The sequence below is a fragment of the Musa acuminata genome, chromosome BXJ1-5 (genome assembly GCF_036884655.1).
Source record: "Musa acuminata AAA Group cultivar baxijiao chromosome BXJ1-5, Cavendish_Baxijiao_AAA, whole genome shotgun sequence".
Taxonomy (NCBI): Eukaryota; Viridiplantae; Streptophyta; class Magnoliopsida; order Zingiberales; family Musaceae; genus Musa; species Musa acuminata.
The window spans coordinates 12,358,954-12,370,415 of record NC_088331.1 but is presented as its reverse complement, the minus strand read 5'-3'; the positions used below and the strand labels follow the sequence as shown (position 1 = coordinate 12,370,415).

The 11,462-nt window shown below is 42.0% G+C and overlaps 2 protein-coding genes across 2 annotated transcripts; both read right to left on the bottom strand.

The window, feature by feature from the left end:
* Positions 1-349: 349 nt before the first annotated feature.
* Positions 350-5,256, bottom strand: LOC103973156 (probably inactive receptor-like protein kinase At2g46850). Its single transcript, XM_009387646.3, has 3 exons — positions 4,299-5,256; positions 3,162-3,245; positions 350-1,601 (listed from the first exon to the last, which is right to left on the bottom strand). Exons 1-3 carry the CDS (start codon positions 5,110-5,112, stop codon positions 532-534), a joined length of 1,968 nt encoding a protein of 655 aa, XP_009385921.2. The 5' UTR covers positions 5,113-5,256; the 3' UTR covers positions 350-531.
* A 1,667-nt stretch (positions 5,257-6,923) lies between these two features.
* Positions 6,924-8,621, bottom strand: LOC135673820 (protein CURVATURE THYLAKOID 1B, chloroplastic-like). The gene is made up of 6 exons (XM_065183153.1): positions 8,397-8,621; positions 8,214-8,305; positions 8,027-8,113; positions 7,885-7,947; positions 7,715-7,752; positions 6,924-7,176 (listed from the first exon to the last, which is right to left on the bottom strand). Exons 1-6 carry the CDS (start codon positions 8,560-8,562, stop codon positions 7,116-7,118), a joined length of 507 nt encoding a protein of 168 aa, XP_065039225.1. The 5' UTR covers positions 8,563-8,621; the 3' UTR covers positions 6,924-7,115.
* Positions 8,622-11,462: the final 2,841 nt, after the last annotated feature.

The window sequence follows — 11,462 nt, the reverse complement described above, 5'->3', positions numbered from 1 at the left end:
GGCTGTTTGCAATCACTGAACCAGTTATCACCCCTGTTAAGCATTCTGTAACTTGAAATAATTCAGATACACTATTGTAAGTCTGCATTAGAATAAGGCTAACGACATTCTAGGAATAAAGTACCAAGAAACTGAGAACAGAATGTTTACCAACTAGTGAGAAAGAAGCTTCTGCCTAGTAAATGAATTTTAATTAAATAAAAAAGGAAAACTGAACAAACTAAGCCAAGGAGAAAAACAAGGTAACAAGAAAGCAATAGAAATCGGCTCCTAGTCCCAGTGTCAAAGCCGGTGCATCGTTGAAGTTAAGAGAAAAAAAAAATACAGATGCCAATTTAAGACTAACCACAAAATGGCAACTACAGTTTTCATCATCATTGTTACATAAACTTAATACAAATTAAAAGGTTATCTCCAGTCAAACATGCTTTAGTCCCTTGAGATGAAGACACATTTCAGATGAACTAGGCTTTCTTGGTTTTGATAAAAAAAGAAAGTGTACCTTAACTTTGCAACTTCTTCCATATGGTGCTAGTTGGCATTCTGGCAAAGAGAAGCATGCATGCTATCAGGAGACATGGATACCATTTGCAGGAGGCTCGAGTTTGAAAATGTCACCTCCAATGCAGGCTCTACTCTGCTACTGCTGCCCATATTGTCTTTCAAAATACATATCAGCTCCTTCACAATATCAACCATACAAGGTCCACCATTTTCCTTACTTGATAAGCACTGTACAACAACACCTACGACCTTTTCCAACTGCTCACGCTGTGGCGGCAGATGATCATCAAATCTAAGATATGGATCCAGAATTTCATGAAACTTCCTGCCATCTATCTTAGGTAAGACAACCTCTGAAATATTTCCAGGCTTTGAACCCATAATCAGTTCCAATAGTATAAGACCAAAGTCATAAACGACATCAGTGTCACGGGAGACTACATATGAACAGGATCCATTGACAAGTCCAGATTTCAGGAACTTGAAACCAGCAATTTTAGCAGAATAATAAATGTCCAAAAGTATGTCACTGGTCTTCAGATCTTCAATGTAGCTAGGAGTTGATATTTCATACTGCAGATATGCAAGAGCACTTGCAATTTCAGAAGCAATATTGATTCTCAGGTACCAACTAAGACCATTGCCTCTTTCATGCTGCAAGTGTTCTTCGAGTGTCCCATTCGAAAAATGCTCATGTACTATGAGTAGTGTATTATCTGACTCAAAACAAAATCCAATAATCCGGGCAATATTTCCATGTGAACTACGAGATAAAAGCTCTGCCCTATGCAAGATTTTCCTGAGGTTCTTTTTGCTCCGGCATTTTAATTTCTGGATAGCCACAAGGGTGCCATCACCTAGTTTTCCCGAATGAACTGTTCCATCAACAATGTCAACAACAAGCTTGTGTTCTTCTTCAAACCCTTTTGTAGCTTCATTCAACTCTTTGTATGTGAATTGTCGTGCGTTACATGCCTTTCCAATAATCTTGGGAAGGCAGGCTGGGTCAAGATCTGACATGTTCTCCTTGATAGGTCTTCTTAAGCAAAAGCATAACGCGGCTGTCATGAGTAGAATAAATACAGAAAGAAGTACACCTGCAGGAAAATTAATTATAAAAATATGGAATTAAAAAATAGAAAGATTGATATCAAAGAAAGGAAAGATGCTCATGCTCTAGTTTTCTCAGGTATCACAAAATTAGTAGCTGACATTCTTTCAAAGAAATAAATGAAGATATGCACCCTGGAAGATTCTACCTTCAAAACCAACATAAGTTAAACAAGAACAAAGAAAAAGTTCATTAAGATTGCAATATAAAATCCATAGGAATCCCTGGCCACAATTTTCTTTTATAACAAATTAGTGAACCATGTATATGCAGAATCATCAATTGCAATAACTATCTTATAAATTTGAGCTATTCAGATATTTAATTTGTCTCGTGTCCAAATTTAGACCAATATACTCAGATATGACTAAGCACACATACATTCTAAAATTTGCATGAATGTTATAATTCTTAAGAGAAACATGATATAGATATGGTGATACATCAAATTAAAAGACAAGATAGATAAGGTATACACAACAAATGGCACCAAGCAATATACCTAAATCTTGTCCATAATCAAAAGACCAAGATCCAAAAGAAAAATGTTCTTCCAAGAAGTATCCTTGAAGTGTGACATATTTCATCCAAAAAGCATCAAGTTTTGGATACCTTGACTAATACGAAGGACATAAATCCTAGTATCTTATAAATATCAATAACTACTACATATCTGATACAAATCAGGATGCTATTTGAAGTATGTGTATTTGATAAAATGCCTATCATATCGGAAAACTTTTGATTTTAAAAATAAGTGGTAAATCATACTTTAATAACAAGTTGGACTCTTCAAGGGAACTAATATTATGATAGACTATTGATAGATTTATTTTTGGATTTTGGTTAGTAGCTATCTTACTATATTTTAAGAAATTTTTAAAAATGTGAATATAAAAACTTAGGATCCATGTGGAGCTTTGCTGAAGAATAAATCCATAACTACTCAAGATACATATAAGACTGTGTGTTTAGTTCTTTTACTACAACAAAAGTAACTTTTAACTAGTTATACAGCAGAAGTCCCTCTTCTAGAAGTAATGAATGTACTAGAAACCACTTCTCAATCTAAACTATTTACTAGTTTGTTAATTTCTATTTTGCAACAGACACATTGACATAGTTATATTTAAAAATGTTCAAAGTTCAAACCTCTAGCAGCAACATCATGACTATATATTAACTTTATAAATAAGTCAGTGATGAGAAACATACATAAGGCAAGATTAAGACACCTTTATAAAACACCCTGTAAATGGTCTGTGATCCACTGTAGTATAGATATCAGTAGTTAATTCTTTTAGTACTGTTTCCATATGTTAATGCATGCTGGTTCTCCCTTGAAGAATTAGACATTCATGCATCAATATCTGGTTTTCATGTGAGGCTATGCAACTATTTATGGTGACTTGTCAAAATGGACATAAATTGATTCGATAAGTTTGACGAAAAAATAGAAATACAGGAGCAATTCAGCATAAAATGTAAAGCTACATCGAATATATAGCAAAAAGACAAGAATGACAAATTGACAATGAACATGTACCAGCAATAACAACCACCCTTTTCTTGCAAAAGATCCCCTTGCAGCAGGCTCTATCATTCTCTACTTGTGCATCATTGCCACAAGCTGTAAAGTACAAAATTAACGGAAGTTGTGACCTTTGTAATCCTATCCAAGTCTCATATATCTAGTGAATGTAGCAAGTTTTACACAGGAGATTAAAACAGTGTCCACATGTGAGAACACAAAACAATCAACTCTATGAACATCAAAAATATGTGAAAAGCTAGACCTAGTAACAGAAGTAATCATTTATCTTTTTAAATAATTACAGAGTTGTATAGGCCAATTTCCCCTTTTTTTCTAAGAAAAGGTTCCACCAGTCAAAAACTAGTATTTTTTTTAATGAAAGAATAAGAGACTTAATATTTGATGATAAGTGGCAAAATTTTATAATGAGAAATGATTAAGAAAACATCAATATGGTTTGATAGCACTTGAAAAGCCTTTTACTTTGTCCTATCAAGTACCAACTAGGAGAGAGACTTGAGCCATTGGTAGTAACTGATCCCACAAACTAATTCAGTCAGTAGTCATTAGTAGAGTCTTTAGTAGAAAATTAGGAAATAAGATGTGCTACACCAGCTTTGCTTAGACCAACACGAACAATGATGGTTTTGTTCCTCATTTATTGATGTCTTGGACTTCATTTTCTTGTTTTGTGTAGCATCGTCCATGTAAAAACCCATAAATGGAAAATATGAAGTGAAAGCCATATTCAACTCAAAGAAGTGAAAGCCCATGGATCATCAGCAAAAAAATAATTCTGATAACCACTAAGAGAGATGAAACAGTTAGACAAGAAGATTGAACTAATATGGTCGAAATATAGTTTTTATGAAGAACTAAACGTGCTAAGCCCTCAAACTTCTGTAAGAAACCAAAAATGAAAATTTGGGCTTTGACAAATTCACATATGAGATAATGTACGAAGTAAATACTAATGAATAGACCATTCTAATACAATCTATTCAAACTAAGCCACCTTTAAAAGATCACAGAAGAGAAAATACCAGATCTAGAGTTCTAAAGCACTTAAAAATGCACAAATGCAAGTTTTTTTTCTTAGTTTAGTTGAAGGAGAAGTAGAAAGTACTAATTTTCAGGTCAAGGACTCACGTTTGAAGCATCCGGCTCCTCCCGCAAAGCCATCCCCAACCAAGCCGGGCGCACAAGCACATCTCACTCCCTGGCGCACCGCGGTGGCGTTCACCACCACCGCCCCCTCGGCACACTCTGTCCCGTTGCCGTAACCCCTCGGCACCGCCCACTCGACCTCGATCCCCCTCTCCACGGTCGCCGTCCCATCCCCGGACGCGTACCTCATCACCGCCCAGCTCGAGAACCCCCGGCACCCAAACCCGGCGAACACGGAGAACCTGTTCCCCACCTTCCACACGCTCCCATCCGACAGCGGGTAGCAGCAGCCGAAGTCGGTACGGTTGCCCTCGCAACCGGTGTCGCCGGCGAGGGGGCCGATGCGGTCGCATCCCGCCCGGCAGATGGAGGAGTCCTCGCAGTCGTAAAGACGGAGGAGGTTGTCTGCAGTAACGGCGAAGAAGTGACTGCTGTCAAGGCCGAAGGAGCGGTTGACGTCGGCGTACCAGCGATCGCAGGCGGCGGCGGGAGAGGAGTAGTCGAGGAGGAGGGAGCCCGAGGGGAGGAAGGCGACAACGCGGAGGTCGGAGGTGGGAGGGAGGGAGAGGCGGAGGGTGGAGTCGTTGGCGGAGCAGGCGAGGCGGAAGGCCGGGACGGATGGGCCACAGGAGGCGTTGAGGTGGAAGGGGAAGGGGATAGAGAGGCCGCCGCAGCTCTCGCCGCAGCTTTTGGGGATGGTCGCCTTGGTGGCGGAGGCGGAGGCGGAGGGAGAGGGGGAGGGAGAAGGGGAGGCGAGGGCGAGGAGGGAGAGGAGGAAGAGGGGGAGGGGAGACATGGGAGAGGGAGAAGCGGAGATGTGGTATGGACCATTTTGGGGAGAACGGTGGAGTTTTGTAGGCTGAGGGGGAGAAGGATCCGTACGATGGGGGAAGAGAGAAGTGGGGGGAGCGTCGGGAGGCGGAGAGCGGGGCAAGGGGAAGGGGGAGGGGAGGAAGACGAGGCCTTCTGGGTGCGCGGGTGCGAGGCGGGGGGGATGGCATGTCGGAGGTCGGCCTCTCTTTTAAAATCTTGGATGGGGAAGAGTTCGAGAATGGTGTAGATCGGCCGTCGAGAGAACGGTAGGGTACAGGACGAAAACAGTCGCACAATGTCTCGTGGAGCCCAGAGTAGGTACCAACGGGTGGAAGTTGTGCTCCGTGGTTCCCGTCCGGAATCTCTCCCTCCCTCTTTTTGCCATCTATGTTGCTGTGGGACCCATTCGCGACCCGGGTAGGGCTTCGCTGTAGGCTGTTCCGACGCAGGCAGCGGAGCCGCGCTCGGCTCGGGAGTGGCACCGGGCGCACGTGTCGGTCGGGCCTAGAGTCCGCTAGTGATCCGCACCCGAATTCGTTTACCTCCACTTCGAGGGAGTGGAGCTCAAGTCGGACCGGGTCTGATCAACCCGGATGTCGTATTCGGATATGGATCAGCATCATCCGATCCGATTTGACGCGATCCGACTCAAATACACATCTGCATGTATACATAAACCTGTATATTTCCCCATATATACTTTATACAAGTTCGGGTTGGCTCTCAAAAGAATGTTTGTTGTACAGTTCTTAATAATGACAAAGCACTCTTTTTATCCTCTCGGAGAGACATTTTGGTGAACAGCTTCAGGGCACCGAGCCATGACATGAGAGAGTAACTGGCAGTACAAGCCGGGGATGATTCCGCCGCTGTTCACTGAGCCATCTCGAAGACACCTACCGGGAAGAACTACGCCGAAGACTTATCGAAAGCATCTCCGGTGATGTCGTTTACGGGAGGCAACTGGGGCAGGTTGACTGCTTGGGAAGTCGACAGCATTGATGCCCACAAGCGCCCGAACCACCGAGCTCGTCTCTCGACGAAAAGATAAGCAAAACAAATGCAACTTGGCGCTCGGAAGGACGAGTGGAGCTTATGATACCAAGAACAAATCACAAAACTGGAGATCACTATGCCGCATCCTCTGCAAGGTGGCTGTACTTCGAAAGGGGGTTGAAGAATGTCGATATCTGTGAATCTTTTATAGGTTATTTGGAGTACGCTGCACTTCTAGTGATGAGCAGCCTGTCATATGCATCGCCACGAGCGGTGGCATCATATTATACGCTATGGGAGTTGGTGATCATGGCTTAGTTTCGCGAGAGTACGAATCAGGGTAACTTTAATGCTAGCTTATTTATGTCCAGATGAAACCCAACTTGTCTCTACAACATAGCATCAGTGAAGAGTGAGAGGATGGCTTCTAATATTTCTAGGTGTGAGGCGCTTCCCAACCTATCCCAGTTTGAGCTTAGTTGTACGTGTTTTCGACCTATGTCTTCACCTGCTAAGGAAGCTTGAACTAAATTGGGGGTGGGATGATTGAGCTGAGGAAGGAGGTGAGATGTTGTCCACGTGTTGGCAACCATCTTCCCAAATCACATGTAAATTGTTTCTGACAACGGAATTCTTCTCTTCTTGCTTCGCTTAACGTAAACAATGGAAGAAGCGACCTCACTTACAATGTGCTCGGAAGCTACAAGCATGTGCGTCACGCATATCACAGCGGTGAGGATGAATCAATGGTGACCATACAACCACTTGTCACAGACTAGAAAAGAAAAGGCAGCAAAATGAAGCAAGAGCTTGAAGTAACCATAACATACTACAGAGATGTCAACAGATTCATAACCTCGCCAAGAAATTTTGAATTCCTAGATACATATCACAAACATGAGAATCTTATTCCAATAGATCCTAGGAAGTAGCTGTTCTCATGCAGTGAGGATTAATCTCATCAGGGATCTTCTAGTGATTACACTCAAATCAGCTGCGGCTCCCAATGATGTCGCTGTAGGTGCCCTTGATCTTTTCTATCAAAGCTTCCCTGAAACACATTTACCAAATCTTAACTTTCCCGAATCAAATGTTCCACTCCTAACAAATACAAACATCTCAATGATCATTACACAAATATTAATCAGATCTGAAGGGCATATTATGTTAATCTATAAAGATCCTGGTTGAATTCCTGGGACATCACAACAATAACAAAATTTGTCCATTTAAAGGCCAACATATGACTTTTACAATGATCAAAGCAAGAATGTGAAAAGATTGAATCACAATACATTATGATGCAGTACAAGTAGCCAGTAAGGAAGAATCTAGGAAGCTTTCTATCTCCTTTACACAATTTTCCTAGGGCTATATTTACAGAGAAACAGAGGAAGGAACACAGAACAAATTCATCAAAGTTGAATGATGTTACCAATCAGATTGTCAGCAGATATCAGGAAAGTATTATTTCCAAAGTAATGATGTCTCAATTTCACCATCAGTCATGCATTACATGATCAGTCACAAGGTAAGTAAGCCAGTCATCTTAAAGAAGAACTGAATTAGGAAGTAGGGTTTGAGAGTACCTGTCAGGCTCGAAGACCAGATTGTAGTATACGAACCACTGTATAGATATCAAAAACAACTTGACATTGTTAACATATTTGATCAACAATGTTAGTGAAGAAACTGTCAAATTCTCTCTCAGTCACTGGTATCAGTAAGAATATTCGCAGGGTGATGCAGAAGAACTTACCACTGTATAACCAATTCCTACAAGTTCAAGAACACCAGGAACTATGGGCAGCCTATCAATTGCCTGCATCGATTCAAAGTCATATCAAATATGATGACATGATGCCTAATTCTATGCTTGTAGTTGGTAGGCCATTAATTACCGAGATCATGCCGGTTGTCGTCCATAGCGCTACCAATCCCACAAGCACAAGGGAAGCCACTGCGTACTTGTCATCAAGCTTGTCCCACTGTCCATCAGAAGAGTCAGCTGACATCTTAGAGAGGCTACATCACATACGAATCTCCTCGATCTCAAACAAACACAACACAAGGGGATGTAATCCAGACCGCATCTTTTATGGTCTTCATAACCTCAGGAAGCTCACTTGATACTTCAGCTGGGGTTTCTCCGGTGGCCATGGCGATGACACTCCTTGACACTGTAAGGAAGCTATATCAGCATTCGATGACTTTGGTGGACGCAATGCAGGTTACAGTTGAGTAATCTTCAAACAAGGATAGCGGATTTACTGTGAGAAGCAGTTTTCCGGTGGCTCCATGAAGCGGTCGGTCGTGGAGGAGGCAGCGTCGGGAGGCGGACGAAGTGCGGCCGAAGCTGGCTCGAGGCTGCCTTGGGGTCGAGGAGAGCTCGAGAGGTGAGGCCGCAGGTGGCGCTGGTGGTGGTGGTGGTGGCCATGGATCAGATCAACCAGCTGATAGATCAAACTACTCCTGTTCTGGGAATTCTCGTCTTCTTTTGCTATAAATAATTGGGAGGAGAAGTGGACCGTTGGTTTGGATATGGTAGATAGAGATGAAGTGAACAGGCGCCACTCGTTGGGGGTTGCGAATCGGAGAACCGGCGTTGTGTGGCTTCGTATTGGAGGAGAGCCTCGAGGTGGGGCTGCCACGTAGTACAACTCCGTGGTTGTGTTATCCGTTCTCAGGGAGTTCAGGAGGTGGGATTGATGACAAACAAGGGAGTGTTTTGTTAAATCTGATGGGTGTTGGCCTGCAACAACTTCCATTTATCCATTCGTTTGTGTTCGTTCTCCTTATTCTTTGGCTTCCCCTCTTTTGGGTGATAAAAGATGAGAGCATAGGTCAGCCACACAAGAGGCTCTGGTACAGTGTTGAAAGGGCGAATATAGATCAAATTCAATACCATTCGATTTGGAAGTATAAGTTTCTTAAGCTACCATATGAACTTGATATGTATAATTTTAACTATAATATATATAATCTGACTTTGATTAGTCTCTTTCTTTCCTCATCTGATACATGAATATTTCTCTTAACATCTTTTTCTTATTTTTAAAAGTAGATACTCCTCACCTTACACATGAATATTTTCTCAATACCACTATTATTTAATTGTATGGATAGATTAAACTATAATTTAAACATATTTTCTTTTTTATAATTGGCTAATATATATTTTTTTAATTTTTTTGACATATTTTATTTAAACCATGACTCTAATATCATATTGAAATTGATGATGAAGAATCTAAATCAAACTGCCAGGTCAACATATATCAAATTTAATATATCCAAAAATTTAAACTTATTAGCTTAGGTGTCAAATCCAATTTCATCTAATTCATTCGGTATTTAGCGACGGACGACTATTTACTTCATTCTCTTTCAACCTTCATATTATGAATATTTCTCCTGACACAAAGGGAGTGAGTACTAGTGTCCTGTACTTAGTTAATATCAGCTTTAAATTGTGGATTAAACAAAGTACATGTATCAAAAGAACAGCAAAAAAAAATAATAATAATAATAATATATGAACTTATGAAAAATATTAAATATTCGTTTTATAAAAATAATTAAGTATAAGAAATAGCACTTCCTCTATAGTCAAATTTGTTGAATCTCGTATTTTGATGATGAAACCAATTGATAATTATATTTATGTTTAACTGCATTTTGAGTTATGCAGGTCTACTCGATCAGGATTAGACAATTAAGGTAGGAGGAATTGACGTTGTGCCGGAGGAGATCACGTTAGGATATTGGATGGCAGAAGGCTTCGGACGTCGGGCATCGGGCCAAGAGTGGAATTGCGCCAAGGATATTGGCGTTGCGGAGGTCAACCGCCGATTGGGCAACAAGCCGCAAGAGAGGACGATGCGCCGAAGAATCGGACGAAGCGCCAACCAATGACGTGCCGAGCAATAGAATGTCAATTCGCTTTATAATAATTGTCTAGATCGGAGTAGAGTTTTTGCTTGTGTGTGCAGGATTAACTACGATAACGACGAAGACATAAAGCAAAACAAAGTGTCGAAGTCAAGCACGAAGGATTCATTGCGAGTTCAAGAGTTCGACGGAAGTCCGAAGGTTCGTCGGGAATGCTGCCGGAACTAGCCGAGAATGAGTAGGGAGCTTGCCGAAGGGTTTTTCGGAAGCTCGCCAGAAGGTTCGTTGGAAGTTCGCGGAGCTCGCCGAGAAAGATCGGAGCTTGCCGAAGAATCTCGTTGGAACTCGCCAAGATCAAATCGTGAAGTCTAGGAGCTTACTGGGAGTCCGCATAATGGTTTCCGAGAGTTTATCGGAAGACCGTCGGAAGTTCGTCGGAAGCTCGCCAAAAGAAGTCTTGACTTACGGACTTTGTAATTGCTTAGAAAATATCTTTAAATTCGTAGTTAGCATATTAATTAGGGTTAGGATTAGGTGTTAATCCTATAAACCAAGTAGGGGCTAATTGGGCCCGAGTTCGGACTGGTTTGGGCCAAGTTTGGAGCCCAACCAGTGAGTTGATTTGGCCTAAGCGGTGGCACCGCCTAGGCTAGGCGGTGGCACCGCCCAGCACCCGAGAGCTGGGCGGTGACACCTCCTGGGCTGGGCGGTGCCACCGCTTGGCTGGGCGGTGCCACCGCCAGCATCGGGAACATAAGAGAATTCAAATTTTTGGAGCCCAAATTTGAATCCTCTTGAGGCCTATAAATACCCCTCAAGTCTCAGCTGAGAACACAACTCTTTGAGCAGCAAGTGATTGAGAGAAAAGTCTTAGAAGAGTCTTTGCCTTTCTTGTTTTCAATTTGCTAGTGTTCACCTCCTTCTTTCTTGCTGAAAATATGTAAGAGAGTGAACCGCTTGTAAAAGTTGTAAGAGGGTTATTTACCCTTCCCTTTCAAGAGATTTGCTAGTGGAAGGTGGGAGCCTCATCGAAGAGGGGCCTCGCAAGTGGATGTTGTTAGGATCGAGAGCACTAAGAGGGGGGGGTGAATTAGTGCAGCGGAAATCTTACAGCGATTAAAAACCAAAAGCTGCGTTCGTTCAAAAACTATTATGATGCAAAAGCAAATTCTCAGTTTGTATCTAAGTGCAGTTTGCGTCTAAGCGCAGATTGCGTCTAAGCGCAGTTTTGCGTCTAAGCGCAGTTTACGTCTAAACTCAGATTTACGTCTAAACGCAGTTTTACGTCTAAACGCAGATTTACGTCTAAACGCAGATTTACGTCTAAACGCAGATTTACGTCTAAACGCAGTTTTACGTCTAAACGCAGATTTACGTCTAAACTCAGATTTACGTCTAAACTCAGATTTACGTCTAAACGCAGATTTACGTCTAAACGCAGTTTTA

Excerpts from the sequence above, each read along its gene's own strand:
- LOC135673820 (XM_065183153.1), bottom strand. The coding sequence starts at position 8,562 with ATGGCCACCACCACCACCACCAGCGCCACCTGCGGCCTCACCTCTCGA. Across the intron at positions 8,114-8,213 it reads TGAAGACCATAAAAGATGCG|TGGGACAAGCTTGATGACAA; the intron begins GTCTGGATTACA and ends TCTGATGGACAG. Across the intron at positions 7,753-7,884 it reads TAGGAATTGGTTATACAGTG|TGGTTCGTATACTACAATCT; the intron begins GTAAGTTCTTCT and ends ATATCTATACAG.
- LOC103973156 (XM_009387646.3), bottom strand. The coding sequence starts at position 5,112 with ATGTCTCCCCTCCCCCTCTTCCTCCTCTCCCTCCTCGCCCTCGCCTCC. Across the intron at positions 3,246-4,298 it reads AGGAGCCGGATGCTTCAAAC|CTTGTGGCAATGATGCACAA; the intron begins GTGAGTCCTTGA and ends TGTACTTTACAG. Across the intron at positions 1,602-3,161 it reads AAGGGTGGTTGTTATTGCTG|GTGTACTTCTTTCTGTATTT; the intron begins GTACATGTTCAT and ends ATTTTCCTGCAG.